Source organism: Poeciliopsis prolifica, unplaced genomic scaffold (genome assembly GCF_027474105.1).
Source record: "Poeciliopsis prolifica strain line A6 unplaced genomic scaffold, Auburn_PproV2 SCAFFOLD035, whole genome shotgun sequence".
In the NCBI taxonomy this organism is placed as follows: domain Eukaryota; kingdom Metazoa; phylum Chordata; class Actinopteri; order Cyprinodontiformes; family Poeciliidae; genus Poeciliopsis; species Poeciliopsis prolifica.
In genome coordinates, this window is record NW_026562410.1 from 1,021,504 (window position 1) to 1,042,079 (window position 20,576).

Consider the following 20,576-nt stretch of genomic DNA (forward strand, 5'->3'; position numbering starts at 1 on the left):
AGTATTGCATTGTCCTACTCACCCATCTCTCTCTGCTTCCTTTTTCTCAAGGTCTTGAATGACATCCAGCAGGACTTTAATCGTATTCTGGCTTGTCTCCAGGACGCCCTCCAGACTGTGAAGCTGGTTCTGCAAGCTACGAATATCATGCAGGGGTCCATTGGGACTCAGGAGCTTTTCCGTCACCCGTGATGGGTCCAGTTTACACCTGGCCCCAGACATCAATCCTCCAAGAATTTCCTGAACCTGTCTTAAAGTGTCAGCTTTTGTGGGACTCAGTGTCCCAGTTGCAGGCTGACCCCCAGAGGCAGAGCAGCCCCTGGCACCAGAGCAACCCTGCTGGTTAGAAGGCAGAGAGTGTTGGCTGTTTGGTGTGTTGGGCCTGACGCTGGCTCCTGAGCAGAGCATTTTGTGTAGCACCCCAAGCTGAGCCTGGGCTGAGCTAAGACAGCTGGGCTTAAAACAGGCCTTGGCAGGGGAGGAGGTAGAGGAGCGCCTCTCTCCCTTCATCACAGCGACTGGTGGAGTTTGAGTTCTGTGCTTCAGAGAACTGGCTCTCCCACAGAACTTGGGTGAGTCTGTACACTTCATATTCATTGTATCCTCCTTTTTCTCTTCCCTCTCCATACCTTTTTCATTGGCTTTGCTCTCAGTCCTGAGCATGGATGTTCGGACTGTGGCAACTACTGGCTCACTTCCTTTTTTCCGTGGTGTGTAGGGAGGAGGTGGTGGAGGAGGAGGTGGAAGTCGAATGCCCCTCTTATCCTGAGCATTATAAGGGGCTTGCGAAGGGGGAGTGTATGGTGGTGCAGCACGAAATGTTGAAGAGTACAAAGGAACAGCTTTAGTTGGAGTCCCACAAGCTTGAGCATTCTGAAGAGTGGACACATATGCTTTCACAATTGGAGGTGGAGAAGTGCAAGATTCAAGTCTAGGGACAGGGGAAGGATAAAGGGTTATCCCAGTGCTGGCAGGGGGGTTATTTTGCACTGTTTGATACGGTATGTTACAATGAGATACTGTTTGTATAACAGTGGTGTAAGAAGGTGTTGTTTGATTAATCTGAGGTGTGTGGGAGCCACCTGGATGAGTACCGGTGTAATATGATATGGATGTGCAAGACAGGGCAGTCTGAGTCACAATTGTACAGGGTGTAAGGTTTGTGAGTGGTACATTATTTGTTGGACCTGATGGTGGCTGTTGATGTCTTACATTTGGGACAGCATTGGGTTGTTTGTTAGGTTCACGAGATGTTAAAATGGTGCTTACATTTGGAGTAGGGATGGAACAGGTTAAGGAAGAGGATGATATTGATACTGGGGATGTGCAGTTATATGATGAGGACTGAGGGGCAGAAAAGGAAGGACTTGAGCAGACAGCAGTTTTGCTGGGTGGTGTTGGTGGAGACAAAACAGTATAATAAGGAATAGGGCTTTGGGAAGCAGAAGGTGCAGGAGTGGAGGAAAGAATAGGTAGGATGTTTGGTGGAGGATTAGTGACACTTGCTGGCTTAGTAGGAGACGAAGAAGCTGCCTTATGGCCTTTTTCAGTGATTTGTAGTGGTGCATTTGCCAGTGTTGGAGGAGAAGTACAGTAAGGCACAGTAGAAATGTTGGTGGTGGGAGGGTTTTCAGCTGCAGAAGCAGACACTTGGATGTCAGAATCTAAGATGGGTGATGCAATTAAAGGTGGAGAGGCAACGGAGCTACAAGTTGGCAATTGTGTAGTGCAAGGTTTATGATTTGGGGAAGATGGACATGGAGAGTTTGCTTGTTTTTGAGGGGTACACTGCTCAACATTTTGAGGTAGGGTTGGACAAGAATTAGTGGTTTGAATTTGTGTTGAGCAGTGTTCATCACTCACATTTAGAGACTGATGTTTACGTTCAGTTTGACTTTGGGTGGTGCAATGTTTTGAAGCTGGAGATGAGGATGGGCCCTCTGTTTGAACTTCAGTCGTACACAGTTTGGTATTTGTAGGAGGAGGCGATCGAGGGGGGCTTTCAGTTTGTGTGGGAGTGGTGCAGAAATGCACTTCTTTTCCAGGATCACTTGTTGTCCGGCTTAGGCGCTTTCTCCTCCTTACTACTGAAGGAGTGCTACTTCCCTGGCGCTTGGGACCATCTCGGCAAGATATTGAAGTACTGTGACACAGATCATTATTGTGAAGAACTGAAGGTGGACAGCTGTGTCTGGATTGCTTTACCATAACACCTGACTTAATTTCTGTCTTTGATACTTTAGATCTTCGTTCTACCACAGTTTTATCCCCACAGCTTGGAGGTCTGCTCTGATCTTTGGACCCAAGCAGCACGTGGTTGTGGCTAAGGTACTCATCTTGAGAGTCATGCTCATCATCTCCATCCACACCAACTGAGTCCCCAATGCTGTGGCTACGTGCTTGGGTGGATGACAGAGACTGAGGTTTTTTGAGGCATGGTGAAGTCTGAATGGCTGTGCTGGTGCTTGTACTGGGTCTCCGTGTCATTGGTAAAGTTAGAGAGTTAGACTGTGGTGGCACCCAACATCTGCGTGTAGGACCAGGTGTTAGTGGATGAGGTGGGGCCCGTGCTAAAAAAGCAGCCACCTTTTCTATTGTACTTGCCATATCCCCACGCACAGCCCCCACCACAGAGGTTTGACCAAGTAGGCTCTCAGTGTGGGGTCTGTCTGTCCATGGCTGAGAGGACATGCTGTTGTGTTTCCGGAGAGGATGTGGGCTGTCACGGTCCTTGGCAGGCCGTTGACGGGTGTTATTTTCCCCTGTTGCACTGTTGCCACTACTGCTACTGCCATCCTCAAGATCTTTGAAGCGAACCTGATGGGTGCGGTTGCGACGGCGCTTGAGGCGACTTTCAATATCTGGTGAGTCTCGATTAAGCAGCACAGAGCGTACAGTCATTGTTCCAGGCAGTTTGTCCGCCAAGGTGCTCTTGCCGTTGCTTTGGCCTGTGAGCAAGTGATTAGGCTCCTTGCTCACCATTTCTCTGGCCTCTCTGTTTCTTCCCCAACATTCACAGGCAGTTTGCCGTTTTAAAGGCCTTCTTGTTCATGCGTCAACAAGGAAAGTATGTTTTTCATTACTGTTTTGCTATAGTATTAAATGCATGTGAGAGCTATCTACTTTATTGATGAGTCCCATTTTCCTCATAAAACCAAACAAAGTTCGGTCAAGTCCTGCAAAGCTTAGTCCATTTGTAGAATAATTGTCCTTAAGAAGAATTACTACAATGTCCACAGGTAAAGGTAAACCAACATCAGACAATAAAAAGGGTGTCAAATAACTGTGACCAATGCTAAGTTCTACATCGACTGTGAATTTTACCTTCACTTCTACAAAAATATGACATATTAAGATAAATTAGAGAAAAGCAGCATCACATTTTGTTACAGTGAACATGTCCATGCTTTTGTATGTCCTTTAAATTTGTGCACATTTTCCTTTACTCTCATTCTCCTAATTTCCTCTTGCAAATATCATGATGAGGCCAAAAAGGCTTGCAATGCCAATGGGGAGAGAGTCAGGGGGTATAGCCTGTTCATCCTTAGGTCGCTTCTTGTACACATGTTTTGTGTCCTGGTCCCTCAGGAGACCTAGTGGCCGGCCCATGAATTGGATGGTCTTCGGAAGGTCTTCCCATAAGGAGCTGCCTTTTGAAACTTATGTCATCAGACTGCTTTGTCTGTTTTGCTGATTTCACTTCCTGTATTTCAGTTCTGGAGTCAAAATGTCATTCTCCCATAGCTGAAGATGGTGTTAGCTCCTACAGAAAAGTACACAAAAAGAGGGGGGGGGGAACTGTAGTTGTTTACAAATGCATATCTACAAATGCAGTGTTTTGAGATGAATAGGATGACATAAGATAAGCAGCTATTTTGAAATGAATAAAGGTACAGTCCACACAGTGGGAGGAAGATGAATACATTGTTAGGAGAAACGACTGAAGAGTTGGAGGTGGAAGACTACAAGCAGCGGAGAAATAAACACCCCAAACAAGTGAAAAGGGATTGTAATTAAGGCCTATTCATATTGGCTGAAGGGGATACTTATGTTTTATGTCTATTTGATTTTCTCTGTATCATTAGCAATTGTTAAAACGTAGCGTTGCTGGAGAAGCAACAAAAAGTGTTTTTCCAGCTCTTGGGAACACAGAATGACTTATCATATTCCCCATGTGCATGTGTCTTACAGATTTTCATTTTCCTCTATGTTTTAACAGTCTGCAGCTCTGTTATCAGTTCTTGATGACCCGCCACAATGACATCCTCTCTGATTCATCTGGTCACTCTGTGGCAGTCTGTCTACCGTGCTGTGGTTAGTAGTATGTTCTTGTCTCTCTGATGCTGCGGCATGTTTGTGACACGCATACTATATATATATATATATATATATATATATATATATATATATATATATATATATATATATATATATATATATTATATATATATATATATACTGTATATCACTTCCACTGCTTGGCTTGTCCAGTCAGGCGTGATGCTGTCGTCTGCCTTACAGGATCTATGGATTTGTTCCTTGTTATCTCCTCATGATAGACCCTGACACTGACAGGCCCGTGCGCTAATTCTGGGTGCGAGTGTGACTGTCCGTACTCTTATCTTCTGTGGGAGGGGTAATTAGTGACTCCTTCACAGCTCCCAGGTTATTTAGGGAATGTGATACCCGAGGCCCTGCCACATTTATTTATGTCCACCATTTTTTTCTCTCTCTCTCTTTTTGTTGCTCTGAAGAGAGGGATCTTTGTCACAGCCGCACCCTTCCGTCAACCTCTTTAAAAACATAGTTATTAGGATTAATTATGATTACAGTCACACAGACAGAGCCTTAAGGAAAATAACAACCACAGTGAATTATGAAACGTACCACAAAGTTGAGATTCTTTTTACTTTCTTATCACTTCTGTGCGTAAAGATGAGCTGAACCAAGACCAAATCTCTCTTCGAAACGATAAATATTCTTATGCGTGGATAATCCATTTTTCTGCTACAGAGGCTGAGAATACAAAAACAAGGATTTATCTTTAGTTCAATAAGGTGCCTTGAAAAACTATTCATACCTCTTAAAGGGGGTGTTATGCAAAGTCAACCTTTGGGCTTTATGTCATAATGTTATTCCCTCATCCAAACATACCCAGAGTGATGTTTTGACTCATTCGTGAATGTTTTGAGGTATCACTGAATCACCTGTGGCATCCAGTTGGGGTGCCCTAACACTTGCTTCTGCAATGCACTGCCTAATTCCCCGAAGTTTTGCCTTAGAGCTGCAGTCTCCAGCCAAGCAGCCTCTCCTTGCGCTTCCCCAGCACGTCTCCACCAGACTAGAAGCAGCCATAGTCAGCAAACATCTGGTGAAACTGAGCATCTGTTGAGCTTATCATGCAAACTACAATACTTCAGATAACGGTTGTACAACGGACAGTATTGTACAACATTGTTGTGTTGACATCCCTGAAGAGTGAGTGTTGGAAAGGGAAGGAGGTTCTCGATGAAATAGAGACCAATTGTTATGCCTGATGCAAAATAACAATGTTTATAAGTTGTTTTTGACATAATGCAGCATTTTCATCAGAAATGGAGGCAAAACGCTTCATTGGTTTATAAAATAGCATGAGCAAGCACATAATACCCAATCTTAAAACATCTTCAGCTTTTATTACTTTATAGTCACAAATATCAGTTCACATTAAAACAATTTTATGTGCGGTAAAATAATTTGAATTTCATGAATCACTTTCCACTTCACAACTATTCATTACTTTGTCTGTTTTGACTGGGGGATTTTGACCGTACTACTCAAAATCTCCCAAAATGACTGGAGGTTTGTGGTTGTAATTAGACTCGTGTAAAAGTTTGAGTAGTATATACAAATTTTGTTCTGTGTATTTGACATTTATATTATTTCACCACTCTACCAGGATAAAATTCTATTCAGACTTTCCAGTTTCATCCAGGCACCGCCAAAGGAACATTATCCTCTCTTATACTATGGGCTGTCATCCTGAGTGTGCTCTCATTCTATCTTATTTGAAACCAGGCCTATTTTTCTCATTTTCACCCATCACTTGTATCTTCCTCTCCACCTTTACGACACTGCTGAAAATGTCCCCTGTCCGCATCCGAATTCTTCGCTCTCAGCCTGCAAACTAGCCTTGGGTCAAAATTTATGCAGACAGTTTAATGAATCCATACCCTCTTAATGCTGCATGAGCTCACTCCAGGGGCTGAGGCCAGCCATTTACCCACATGTGACATTTCCATGTTAAACCTTTATTGGCAGACAAGAAATAAATCACCAGGCAAGAGGATGAACGTGTGCAATGGCATAACGCCAACAGGGGTCACAACGCTCTATCGTGATTATTTAAGATTTACTCTAGCCCTCTTGCTTCCTGCTAGCGTCTGTGAGAAGGCTTTACTCCAAGTAGAGGCATCTATGTCCTCATGTGGGGTGACAATAATGCCTGCATCGCATCCAACTCTTCTTTTCTAAACCACGGTTACTCAGAGAAGCACAGATCTCATGGTCTCAGGAAACAAGAACATCCTGAATGTGCAAATATAATTGTAATTTTCTGAGCCCGGGGTTCTACAGGAGTAGTGAGAATTACATGCATGACAATAACACACCTTTGGCTCTCCCTGTGCGAGGGAGGTAGGGGGGGTTCTGTGGTTTGAATTGTTATGTAAAGTCATGTCAGATCAGATTGTCTAGGCATGCCTAAATTTGTCAGACAGGACTAAGAGGAGGAGGAGGCAGGAAGAGGAAGGAGAAGAGAAAGACATGCTTAGTTATATTTAGAGATGCTATGAGACACAGAGTGAACTGCGAGGACTAGGATTCTGAATAAGTAAGAGGGAGATAGGGCAGAGGGAAAAAGCAGGGGCGGTGGAGGGAGGGGTGGCGGGGGCATGGGGAGAGTTGGGTTGGCAGGCCGCAAAGCAGGAGGGAACAACCCCTGGCAGCAGAGGAAATGTCATGGTTAGGGTTCAGTGAAGTGGTAAATCGGGAGCATCAGCGCGTCAGGGCATTTAAGGGTTTACTGAAGAGGAACTAAGAAAAGCTATATGATCAGTCATTGGCCCTGTGAACACAAAGAGGCTCCTGGTTTATACCTGTGCTCTGTCACAGAAATGAACAACACTCTCGTGGCTCTCACAGTAGATGCAACCCGCACCAGCCGTTGCAGTTCTCCTGCGGTCTTGTCAAAAGGGATCACCAATTCAAGAACAGCTCCCTGGGAGTCGCTATTAGATGCCTATTTTGTCAGGTAAGCACTGTGTTCAGCAAAGCGCAGCAAAGTCTCACGCAAGCAGGTGTTTCATTTTATTTGATACAATACAAGCAGCGAGTGAATTAAAAATTGCAAATGTACGACTTTGTGGTGACAAAGATTTCTCTGTAAACACAAGCACATGCATATGTAAGCAATCTTACACCACTCACTCCCGGAAATTATACGAATGCCTTTTGGAAATAAGGGAGTAAACAACTTTGACCTAAAGCAGCTATAATAAGCTTTTTTTTTCTTTTTCCAATTTAGAAAAATAAAACATTCTTAGTGACATGAGCATCCTTGGATTGTCCTGTGAAGGAGACAGAAGAGCTTTAAACCAGCTCATTTGCATTTAAGAAACTTCACTCGACTTCCCCTAAATAAAATCCACTGCTTCATACAAGTTGGCAAGTCTATTCTTGGACATGAGGAGTCATATTTTATGTCAAGCATGTTTGAGTGTCCTGATAAAGTGCTACATACTGTAAGTCTGACGCCATTTCATTTGTGGTTTGTCACAAGCCTAGAAGTAGAACATGTGGATGACAGCATCTTGAATTTAGGATGTTTTTTACAGTAGGGTCAGGGCTGGTCAGAGTTGGTAACAAAATGCATAGATGTGAATACAATGTAATATGTATTTTGTAGTGTCAACCTTCCAATGTCAACATCGGAAAGTTTCTGTTAAAAAAACAATGATTTTTAACAATTATTCCCCCTTCTAAACATTGGGTTCCAGAGTGAAAATTTTGTCTATGTGAATTTGTGTAGAAAATGAAAATGCATCTTTTGTGAAAAAGGTGACATATTAGCCCAAACATTAACCTGACCTATAATCTAAAATGCATCATATGTGTCACACCCAACAACAACAACGGCGAATTACAAATTTATAATGGTTCTGCAGCCAGGGCCGACCCAAGGCATAAGCAAACTAAGCAGCCACTTAGCACCCCAGGACCACTAAGGGGCTTCCTCTGTGGAGCTGATTTTTTATTTTTTTTTTTTGTTAAAGTTTGATAACAATAATTAAAACATCTCAATGTTTGACATTGTCTAGCAAAATGTTTTTATGTTAGGCTACATGGCTGTTATATTGATGAGCTACTCTATGCTGTACTTGGGGATATGTTGTTTGCTGCTGAGCATAACCATTTTGTGGCTGAAACAAACATTATTTTTACATCAGCTTCCAAGTGAGATCATTTGAAGGTACATCAAAACCCCCGAAAATTAAGAAAATCGGCACCTAGAAATCAACTGGCCAATAAATGTATCCTATATTATACATATAATGTAAACTGCACTGCCAACACATATGCAATAAGTTTATAGCAGGTATGTGAATGATCTAATGACCAGATTATTGATTGCAGTCAGGCCACCTTTTTAGCAGAACTCGATACAAATACAAGTTTCTGAGTATTATTTGACATGAATATTCAAACAGTTCAGATTTTTTTTTTCCTCTTCACCGTTATGCACTAGTTTTCGAGCGTCTATCACTAAAAATCCAAATAGTCTACACTGAAACTTGTGGTTATAACAACGACAAAAAGTGAAAAACATGCAGCGTGAGTACTTTTCCAAACACTAGCTGGAAACACTGTATGGTGTAGATTCATTTGACTGATCTCATCAATCCAATCATCCCGAGCAGCAAATCAAATCATGCAAAGAAAATTTTTGTATTAAATGCACTGCATGGGAACTCAGTGAGTACAACCATTATGATTGTGTGCAGAGGCTGTTGTAATAGCCTGTTTGTCTAAAACGATCTCCGTGTGGCCTTTTAAAAGCCAATGAGACACAATTCATGAGCCGAAGTGAAAGCATTGTACAAAACATGCCCACAAATTATTTTTGTAAATAAATATACACTTATGACACAAATCACTTAAAATAACGACAGAGCATCGAAGCATCTGGTTCATTGTTGTCTGAATGTGTTCTCTGTGCAAACCTAAACTGTTAGTGTGGCAGTGCAGCTTGACGTGGCTTTTCTTCAGCCTGACCTATTTGCTTTTTTTTTGCAGATTTGTATTGAAAGAAAGTAGGTATTGGAGTGTTGCTTCTTTAAGGCTGTACATTTTTGTGTGACACTAAAATGCAATCCAAATACACTAGTTGCAAATAATGAGTCCCGATCATTAGCATTTGAAACAGCTTCTATGACTCTGTGAGTTCTAGTTGCCATTTAGGTGGGCAATCTAATATTTACAACTTGTCTTATCTACCATGTAATAATGGTTTACTAAAGCACATGCTGCTTGTTTTGAGATTAAACATATCCTTATGTAAATTTTTTCTTTGTATTTGATGAAGAAACGTCAAGCTGTCCAATAACCCTCCTGGTTGTTTCTTGATATCTAGACATACCTCTGATCATAAATTGAAAATGTTTTACGGAAATTAACTTCTGCTGCCGTTAATTATAATTTACATTAACATAAATGTTTGCAGAGTCATTCGTTCAGCTTTTCATAAGGAAGACGGATCACAACTGTTTGAGTTTTTCTTCCAGAATGTGTTTGCCAATAATGATTTGTTCCATCTGTCCTCCTCTGACCAAAATCCTTTGCCTAATTTGAAATTCCTATTTGTAGGCCAGTGAATTGGAGCAAGCATACTCAAGCAACTGTGTGCAAATTTGAGAATGTCTGCCCATCACAAGAAGCTGGAGCAAACATTGCTTGCTTATTAGGTAGTTTATGATTTGAGTTCTGCATCCATCATTGCAAAAAAGTTTTTTGCTGAAGTTTAAAGTTAATATCTTCATAATTTGTCAGGAACAAAGCAGGAAGGATGAGTACGCTCAAAAGATTCTCTGCTTAGCTGCAGCGAAGCAGTGTCACTTCTTTACATATCAACGAGTACATAATAGCATGTTGCCTCTAAAGCCAAGTCAATGTCACCTTTATGAAAACAGCTGGCCAACAGACAGGAAAGTTCTCCAAGTGCGGAGAAACTGAATGACAGAAAAATGGAGATTGGTAAATACTTAGCTGATGGGAAAAGAAAGACAACTGAAATTGATTCTATATTCATGTATGTAACTTATGCTTATTATGCTGACATTCAATGTGTTAAATAAGGAAGAAAAAAAGTATTCCTACTCATTATCTACTTCAAAATTCCACACTACATTTTCCAGACGCTAATTTTCAAACACATTTTGGGCTAAATCCAAAGTTAGTAATGGCAGATGTCCACTAAAACTAAGCCTGACTTTCCTGTTAAAAACAAACAAGAAAATACAAACAAGTTCAGAATCTTGCCCAAGCATCTGTCCAAGAGAATACAAACTCTAACTCACAATCTTTCAATTGCAGGATGACAGTTCTTCGTACTGAGCCATCTATAAAAAAAAATACGGTTAAAGTGAGAAGTTGACTATTCTCAGGAAGCTCCAAGTCCATCACAGGGTGACATAGACACACACCACAATATAAACCAAGGCCATTTAAAATTGAAAATCAACCTTACAGCATGCGTGGAAACCAACATGTCCACATTAGTTCACAATGTTTTTCCCATTCATACATAATTACGACAGGATCCAAATTTGCGTTTCCTCCCGTAGTCTCAAAATAAACAAATTAAGTTAATTGGAAACCCAAAATGACCTACAGAGGTGTGACTGTGTGCAAGATTAAATGTCTGTCCTGTGCATGTCTGTGCAGGCCCTGTGATGGACCTGGATTCCTTCCACTTGCCCAGTGACACCACCAGCAAACACACTCAAAACAGAATAAGGAGCAGCATACTACCATTAGGAGCAACTTTAGGTTTTCATGTCGAATCATTGGAGGTCTGGTTCTACATCGAAGGTGGTCGTCACTAACTCTGATCTTCAGGGGCCCCTGTGCTTCATGGCTTCGATGTATTATTTTCGCCACACATCTAATTTTGATGAATCTTTCAGGTTTCTGTATATCCTGAAGGCAGTACAGACATTGAAATAGAAGAAAACATTGCCTTTCACCTGAACAATGTGAAAATATGGTTGAATAGTGAAAACATGCTTGAAAGGTTATTGAGGTTGATCAAAACAGTAAAATAATGCCTGAATTTCTTCAGGTTCAATTTGGATAAAACAGCTTGGCTTCAGTGTTAAACAGATTTCTCTGAGCTTCTGTGGAGGTTCGTGTTTTGGAGATCCAGAAGTGATGAACCATTACACATCTAACACATGCAGATGTGTAATCAGTCCCCAGCCCCTACGGACTGGGGTTGAAGACAGAGCAACCCCTGTAAGAGAATTAGCCATGGGGAATTATGCTATTAAATATTGTAATCAGGAGGGGGAAATATCAGAAAGAAGAATTGTAATTAACTATGAAAACAGTAAACTCTAATGGCATTTCCAAACCCTGAAAAACTGACAGTATGCTTAGATTACTTACTTTTGCGTGCTGTTTAGTGGTATAACTGCACTAATTAATGTAACTAGTGAAGTGATAAAAAGTTTTATTTTTAGAGCAGGCTTTGTGTTTGTGAGGAATTGACTCTATGCAGTGGAAGATTTAAAGCCAAAGAGACTTAGGGGTTTTTTTTAAGCCCTTTCATTGTTATTGCATTAAATATTCTGACATATTGTGGTAAAAATGTAAGTCTATTTTTCCCATCCCTAATGAGCAACATGTATGTGGGGGTTTTCAAGTAACAATTATACTGATGGCTGAAACTTTAATCATCAAGAAAAATGATGCGACTATCCACATTATTTATTTACAATATATTCAGTCTGAAATGTTCTCAGCATTTTTTTTAAACAATTATTCCAGTAAATATATTATAAAAACAATACTTTGAAATCAATAAATCAGCTTTCTTTTTTTTCCAAGTTCTTTCGAAATGTCAAAATCCTCGAGTTTCTATCGGAATCCTGTGCGACTTCCCTTACAAAGGTGTGTGTAAGGGAATTTGCGAGTACATGAAAATGTAGACATTGCTGTGACTAGGTGACTAATGCTACACCAAGCTACACCAGACTTTTCTTAGAAACACACACAGGTCTGTACAAAAGGAATTCCCTCTGTCAATACCGCCTCCTCCGGAAACTTACACCAAACACCACACACGCACACACACGGCCTGAGTCATGACAAATGTGCAGAGAAGGAACACAGCTAGATTCTGCAAAGCTACATCAAGTGCTTTAACAATCTGAGCTCCCGGCTGTTTAAATCTTCTCACAAAGCAGCGCAAACTCGGAAAATAACTCCCACACCTGCAGTAAAGCAAATCCCTGTATCCAAATAAGCAAATTTCATTTCCCCGAGATTTCGTTCTCTCTCTCTCACACACACACACACACACACACAAGGCTAAGGTGCACAGCGGGTCCTGGAACACACCTCCATTGTCTTTAGAAATAAGTGCACACATACTCAGCTGCCTAAAACACATAAACAAAATTCGAGCATGCACGTGTACTCACGCATGCGAGGATGCACTGCACTCTGCTTCTCTCCTCTTTGTAGAATTCAACAGAACGCAAAAAGAAACAAACAAGAAGTGCGACGTTACTAAATAAGAAGAGGCGTTTGAGTTGTTTCTGAAATCTGTCCTCATCTTTGCTTCTTCTCACTTTGCCATCGCTATGGTGATGCTGAGAGGAGGCTGCTGGGTAGATTGCTGTACTATCTGCCATCAGGACACAGAACTGAGTCACACATACCACATCTACAACATCCCTCTTCCTGTTGCCCTCTGCGCTGACTCTTCCCCGCACACATACACACACACGCGCTCGGTCCTCCTCTGTTATTCCTTTACGTTGCTTTCTCCCCATTCCTCCATCCCTCGTGTTTGCCTCTTTTCCTCACCTCTATATCACCACTGCACGGGGAGCTTCACGTTGCATCCTTTTCTTGGGTCCACCTGCTCCTCAACTCTCCTTTTCACCCCCCCTTATCCGGTTGTGTCTTATCTCAACCTCCTCTTCTCCCGTGGATTCAAGCCTTTCTTTCACGTGGGAACCCTGGTCTCCATCCCTCACAGCTCTGCGCTGCGCTGTGCCTACCTAGTTGTCTGAGTGTTTGTGCTGTGAGTGGAAGTGAAAGGACAGGAGGGGGAGCAAGAAGACAAGAGTGAGCAAACAGGCAGTTACACTCTCAGATGCTCCTCTCCGTTCTCCCTTCCTCCTCTCCTCCGCTTCTTTCCCTCCGCATCTCTCCATCATGACCTCCTCTCCCCAACGCCATGTGAGCCCCCCGCGTATCCTTGTAAGCAAAAAAAAAAGGGGGGGTGGGGAGGTGAGAGGGAAAGCAAGGGGCTGGATGGAGCGTATAGGAGGCAGAGGGAGGTGGAGCTATGCCGAGTCGGTCTAATTAAAAAGCAGAGTATGTACAGCTGCAGAGAGCAAAGAAGGAGACAGCAGGAGGAGGAGAGAGGAGAGGCGAGTGATCCAGGGGGCGTAACCGAGAGAGAGTGGAGGCAATCAGCGGGGGCTGGGAATGAAGGGGGCACAGGGTAGTTGGAGGAGAATGTGATGGAGAGCAGAGAGTGGTGTGAGAAAGGGAAAAGGGAAGAACTGAAAGGACACCAAGGTCAGCTGGTGGGGGATGCAGAAAGGTCAGGCTTGGAGGGGGCGGGGGAGTTGTGGAGAAGGAAGGAGAGGGCGATAGAAACAGACAGGTAGAATTATTCTACAGATATCTCCCATATGAGTGGAGGGCATAGCCGGAGAACCGTGACCAGCAGGATAATAGAGACACATGGACAATGGCTCTCTAAAGAAGAGCCACAGCCGTACAGTCACCGAAGGTTAAGCCGCTCTACTGTTTTCAGGCCGCTCTTGATTAACATGCATGAGTGTTGTGCATGCAAATTAAAGGGCAAATCACCAGTATGTATTAAATTAATCACAGGTCTTTGCTTGGTTGGGCTCCCCGTTCAAGGCTCCGAACACGAGGGAAAACTGATTTCCTCCATTGTTCTGGCTTATGTGCATTGACCCCGTCGTCACTGTAATGACTGTTGTCACCCCCGGCTGTACAGTAAGTAGCAGAAACCACTCCGAGATTGAGGAATAAAATAGTCTACACCTACATGCCTGGAGGGCTGAGACATCTCATCCCATTTTTATCAGCCATGATCACTCATTTCCCAGCATCACCTTGCTCTCCATCAGATTTGCATTAAAGTGTTTCATGTAGTTATAGCTCTCTACACTTTCAGAGCCAAATAATAGGAAATGAAAGGATTTCAAATATAATTTCATTGAAGGAGCACACCTCCCCCCTAACTGAATTTAAAGTAAGAGCTCAATGGACAGGCTATCCAGTGCACCACTGACTCATAATAGGTTGTGCAGTAATGTTCTGTAATACAGAATGACAGATTTGAATATATTTTTCAGCCTAACCTAGCACAACGTGCACAGGCATTTCATGAGAGTTTTGTATTGCCACGCCGCAATTCAAAACTGTGAATATGCGCACATCTAGCAAGAATATGTTCAAACTTGAACATCTTCATTATAATTATTAATGAGCTGCAAATATCGCCATAATAATTACATATTTAGATGCCAAAAGTATTTATACCTTGTAAAGTCTTTTTCTTCTTTTTTTTACCCCCGGATATTTCCACTTTACAAACGCAAACTTCAATGTAGTCATCAGAACTAATGAGGAGATGGGTGAAGAGATTCTCACAGAAAAACTTAAGAGGTTGCAAAAACACTTAGGCAAAAGATCACCTGATCTGTTGCCCAAGTAATAATAAATAAATTATTATAAATAATAGTATTTATTTGTAATAAATACTATTATTTATCAATATTAAATAATAGTATTACTATTATTTAGATATTATTATTTAGATCAAAGCAACTTCATGTTAGGATAGCCCAGTTAAAGTCCAGACCTAAATCCAGTCAAGATCACGTGACAAGACTCAGAGACTGAGATACAGATGCTCTCCCTCTAATCAGATTTGACTATTTAGCAAAGAAGCTTGTTATCACAGTGTACTTTCAATAAAAAAAAGTTCAAATAAAGAGTTATACGTTTACATCCTGCATTCTAAAAGTATTAGAGGGTCATTCGCATAAACTAATGAGATGGTAAAATTAACAGAGGGAAAATAGCAACTTACAAAAAAAGATGCAAAAGTCTGTTGCTGTTTGATTATTCACAATTACAATTTAAGCTCCTCAATAAAATAATTATTTACCATTATGATTTCCACTTTGGACCTTTTTTACACGTACGATATACCAGATTGAGTTCCACATGTAAAATTAACAAGCCCGTTTGTAAATATGAGGGTTTCACTTCAAGATTAGAGCGGAATCAACCTTTTTATTTTCTACGTTTCAGGAATAGTGTAACTAAAAGAAGCCCATGATTTGTACCTTCAACTCGACTGACGCATAGTGACACATTGTCCAAATGAGAGTGTTCAGGGTCATTAACTGAAGAGGGAGTTTCACTTTGCACGACTGCAGCAACTTTGATGTCTGCGAGAGCTCTGAACGACTACTGATGTAAGAAGTAACTGTGGCTGCTGGAGACTGTCGGCATGGTGAAGCGGCAGATGGGACAGCGGAGGATAATTAGAGGAGGACAGACTCCGTGAGCCGTCTAAACAGGCGGAGAAGCCTGCTGGCTTCAGAGAGGACCTTGAGTTTACAGACAACAAAGCGTGTCTGCTGGCGCTGTTCTGGGCGGGTTTTTCAGTAGATTGTCCATTATGTTTGGATGTTTGAAGCTCTCTGCCATCTCAGCTGCTCCACTGGGGCTCCTAGTGAAGTTGTGTGAGGGTCAGGCCATTTTTAGTGACCTAAAAACTGTTTTCTGCTACAGATACAGCATTTATCTGTGGAAGGGATCGGATGTTGTCATGTCGTGTTGATATTGTTTCGAGCTGTTCCATCTTTGCATTGTTAAACGGCCCAACATGGCACACTGGAATTAGAAAGACACTGATGTTAAAAAAGTAAAACATGAAATTAAAGTTCTACATTTTCAAAGTAGCCAATTGAAAGACAGCTAAGATTTTCAGTGAGAAGGGGAATGGTTGAAAAAAACATTAAAAACTTACTTGTAGTTTGTGTACATTCACTAGGTAAACCTGGCTAATTTCTGGCTTTAGATTTTGAGTTAATCTTTTGGAATCCTTTTAAATATAAACTAATCTAACTCAAAGCCTCCTTATATGTAATGACAAGAACACTCAGGATTTGTAAGCAGGACTTTGTTAAAAGCTTATAAGCAATTGATATCTAATCTGCAGCAGCTAGCCCTCCTGCCTCCTTCAAACAGTATAAATCCATTAGCTGGTCCCAGCCAAAGACTGGTCTAAAAGGGGCCAAGATTGAAGCAGGCCTCTTAAAACAACTCCAATCTCCAACACATCAATGTTTTTCAGGCAAATACTATTCCATGAACCTTTATTCTGTCATCACATTAGCATTGGAAATTATATCTATAAGGACTTATAATTATTCATGCAGGAGTTAGAGGTAGAAGGTAGTGCACCATCAATGATCCTTCAATATGGGCTCAGAATGGAACATGATAGTGTTTCCAGTCATAGTTACCATATGGTATAAAATCAAAGAAGAGTAAATATTCTAAATTTAAGTGAAGGTTTAATTTGACGCTATGTTATTATTTGACAAAATAGTGTTGCTTTGTGTGCAACTAACAGCCCAATCCAAACATGGCAGCCATTTAAAGAGTTGGGGATTTATGGGGCTTTAAATAGCATTTAATATGATCCAGAGCAGTCCTAGTAACAGAGTCTGTCCTCTTAATTTGCTAGTTCCACCTTTTTAAGTCTCTAGTATGTGTGCTGCTAACCCAACACACGACTCCCTATAACAGAATTATGAAAGAGCTGAAAAATCTTACTGCAAACACTGAAGAACCTGAAGCTCAACAGGATTTGAAGCCTGCTCTGTCCCTTGTTATAAACAAACCCATATTGCGACCCTGACTCATTGAAAGTCTGAGGTGTATCGAGTCAAGAGGAATGATGAGAGTCCTCTACGGTGCTCCAGTGCTGCGCCACAAAACCTGCAACACATTTCCAGTAGTTCTCTTAACTATCCCTTCTAAATAAACTTTTTCTTTTTTTTTCCAGACACTGTCATAAAGGGAACACTGAACCTTCCCCCGACTCTCATTACCTAGACTCTGCATCTTCCTTGCAACAAACAAAAAACTTATATTTAAACAGACCCTGAAAACTACCTCCAGTTCAGGTCATCAATCACCACCTAATACAATGTTCCACAGGGAGGATCCCTCTGTAGCCATTACCTAAAATGGCTACAGAGGGATAAAAAGGGTTTTATTGTTTTGATGTCTTAGTTTCAAGCATGATGGATGAATGAGGCCAGTCAGTCATTTGCAGGACCTGAGTAAAGGTGGCATCTCCCTCTTTGATCTGAGTCGTGCCCTGGACATTGTCATAGATCTTGGGCTCCTTTTGATAGATGAGGGAACTTTTCCTGCTTTGTTTCCAAGCTGAATAATGGCTTTCTGTGTCTGTCCGCTTGTCTTGCAAAAAAGAAAAAAAAAAAGAAAAAATGAGGCTGAAGGTCAGAAAAGAAAAGCTGGTTGGCAACATAATAAATGGGAGACAGGATTTACTGTGAAAATAGAAAAATATCTGGCTGCCGCTATCTGCAGTAAAGGGCAATAATACATCGGACAAATCTTAATACTTCCTTTTCTTGTCCCCACAATAAGTCTTTTTAAAGTGAGTTTAGATGGTTTCAATTGGCTGCATTTTAATTAAATTAGATATGCGCAGCATGTGGCAAATCTGGTCGTAGAGCTCGTGGATAACATTGCCTGAAAGCGTGATGCTTTGTAATGGCTGTTTCCACCAGGTGGAGATGTTGTTCATAAAGTGATGGGCAATGTGGCATTACAAAACACTTTGTAAATGATTCAATAAACAGAAAATGTATATTTTTCTTACTTGGATGCAGGTAACTTGTCTAAATCTAAAAGGATGTTTGTATATTGAACTGTTAATTATTACCTAGTTAAGAATAAAGGGAAAACAGGCGGATGATAATGAGCTGTGCTTCTGCAGAGAGCGGTGCGTGTGTGCCTCTGTTTTATGTCTCTTTTTGCTCCGGGCTGCATGAGTGAAATCCAGCACTGTGTCCTACTGATGTCATGGATAGTGGACTTCTTAAAGAAATGCCACGAAAGGAGATTAATCACTGGCCAGGGGCGTCATGGTAGGGGACAAAAACAGAAAAATTCCAAAAGATGCTGTTTATCTATTGCACGGGGGGAAAAAACAGGCCTTACAAGCTTCAGGTATATGACACTGATGAAGTGTCAATGCAGCAACCATGAATGTCCCGATTTGTCTAAGAGTTTCCACAGCTGCATGCCTGGGATTTTAAGTTTTGTCAAAAAGTTTTGCTGTAACCTTGTACAGAAAATACAGTCATAAAAAAAAATGTTTGCCTTTTTAGTCATGTTTCAGTAAGAGAAAATGGCCAAGAAATAATCATTTCAAACTGCTAACTATATTCAATCTGGGTATCTTTGTTTGAAACATTTAAGTGTGACAAATCAGGAGGAAAATACTCTTCCCCTGCATTATGTGTGTTTCATTGCAAGAAATGTTGTTGCTGGTCTTTTAAATTCATTGGACTGTATTCAGAAATTCCTACAGAATGTATGAAAAAATATAAGCATATAGAATGAAATTAATTATCAGCCATGGACACCACTGCAGGGTTGATGGAATTAAAATGAAGAAAACATTTATATAGTGCTTTCCCAGTCATACTGATCATTCAAAGTGCCTTAAACTGAATCGGTATTCAATTCGGGGTCAAGTGCCCAGGGGTGCATTGACATGGAACAAAGGAGGATGTTGGATTCAAGACAATTACTGTTCGCTTTGAGCCACAGTCACGCCGACCATGTCCCACTGACCCCTCACTTAAGATGTTTCCCTATGTGTTGTCAATCAACTGTAGGCATTAAAATAAACATTTATTCTCATGAGGACAATTGCATCAATTCTTTTCTCTGATTTGTGTCATTCATCCCTTATTGTCGAAACGCTCCCTCGCAAACTTTTCCCCCATTCTGCTCTCATTGCAATGAGAGCAATTATAGTCTGGGAACATGATCTTGTCTGTTTCATTTGTATTTCTCTTTTTCTCTCCTATAACTCCTTAAAATCAAGCTAAAGATAAGAAAAACAGCAACAAAAAAACTAACTAAATGCTGAAATGATGCTGAACCACTCCAGGTTTTGAAGTCACCATTAGCTGTAACAAATTGTAGGCACTCATAAGGAGTTATTATTATTATTATTATTATTATTATTATTATTCAAGGTGCCTAATGTACATGCAGGGTTTAAAGAGAGTCCTAAAAAGCTAAATTCTTCTTTTTGATACATGTGTTTTAAATCAACATCTTGTCAATGTAACATGTTTGAAGGTGTAATCTTGGAAAACCCAAAGAAAGTCTGACTTACCAGACTTGGTCATTTTGACCTAAATTACTAGTTTTGTTAATAATTCCCCTCAACAAGTTATTTATAGCCAAACTGAACTTATTCTTGCACAACAGATGGGACAGCCAACTGGTTACGCAATCTAGTAGGCTGTAATACTGTGATGTACAGTGGATTATGACACATTTCATAATCAACTCTCGGCCTTTTTTTTATTTTACTAGATTTGAAAAGGTCTGATTAAGACGGAACATTAACCAATGAAATGCCCCACTTCGTTTCTTTTCTGGATGTTGTGTTTCTTACCTTTTGTCATTCTTTGTGCTCCCCTCCATCTCACCAAGTGTTACCTCCTGGCATCCTGTTCTCCTCTATAGCGCTAGTCAAAGCAGCTGCTGCTCGAAAAAGCCTCTAGCATTTTTACGTTTATCTTCTATAAGTTACTTCACTTCGTTGCATCCTGTTCTGAAAGTTGTCTTGTCAGATGATACCAAATTTTCAGATGGGAAACCAACGCTGCATTTAATGCCAAACACTTTCTTTCCACAAAATATGGTGAGGGCAACATCATGCTGTGGAAGCACTTTTCTTCAGCAGGTAAAGTTAGATGCTCAGAGCTGTTTGTGTTGAGCTATGACATAAAATCCCACCCAGCTTCATGAGTGAATACTTCTGAGTAAGTTTCAAGATCTGAAGCATACGATGCACCACAATATTTCAGTGATAGTTCATATTATACAATTGCGTTTATTCATATTCCTATTTAAAATTATTCCTCCGCCCATTAGCGCTCTTGCATTGACACTTAGATTTGGTGCATTAT

At 41.0% G+C, this 20,576-nt stretch overlaps 1 protein-coding gene across 7 annotated transcripts in view; it reads right to left on the bottom strand.

Moving 5' to 3' along the window:
* LOC129374222 (uncharacterized) overlaps nt 1–13,605 on the bottom strand; it is a 48,330-nt gene extending 34,725 nt beyond the window's left edge. Inside the window, exons 1-3 of one of the 7 annotated variants that reach the window (XM_055052513.1) lie at nt 13,129–13,602; nt 12,741–12,775; nt 23–3,763 (exon numbers count right to left, since the gene is read on the bottom strand). In XM_055052513.1, the coding sequence (XP_054908488.1) occupies nt 23–2,982 (2,960 nt within the window). In that variant the 5' untranslated portion in view covers nt 2,983–3,763; nt 12,741–12,775; nt 13,129–13,602. The other 6 variants (XM_055052512.1, XM_055052516.1, XM_055052518.1 and 3 more) reach the window with 6 other exon arrangements.
* Between the last annotated feature and the right edge of the window lie 6,971 nt (nt 13,606–20,576).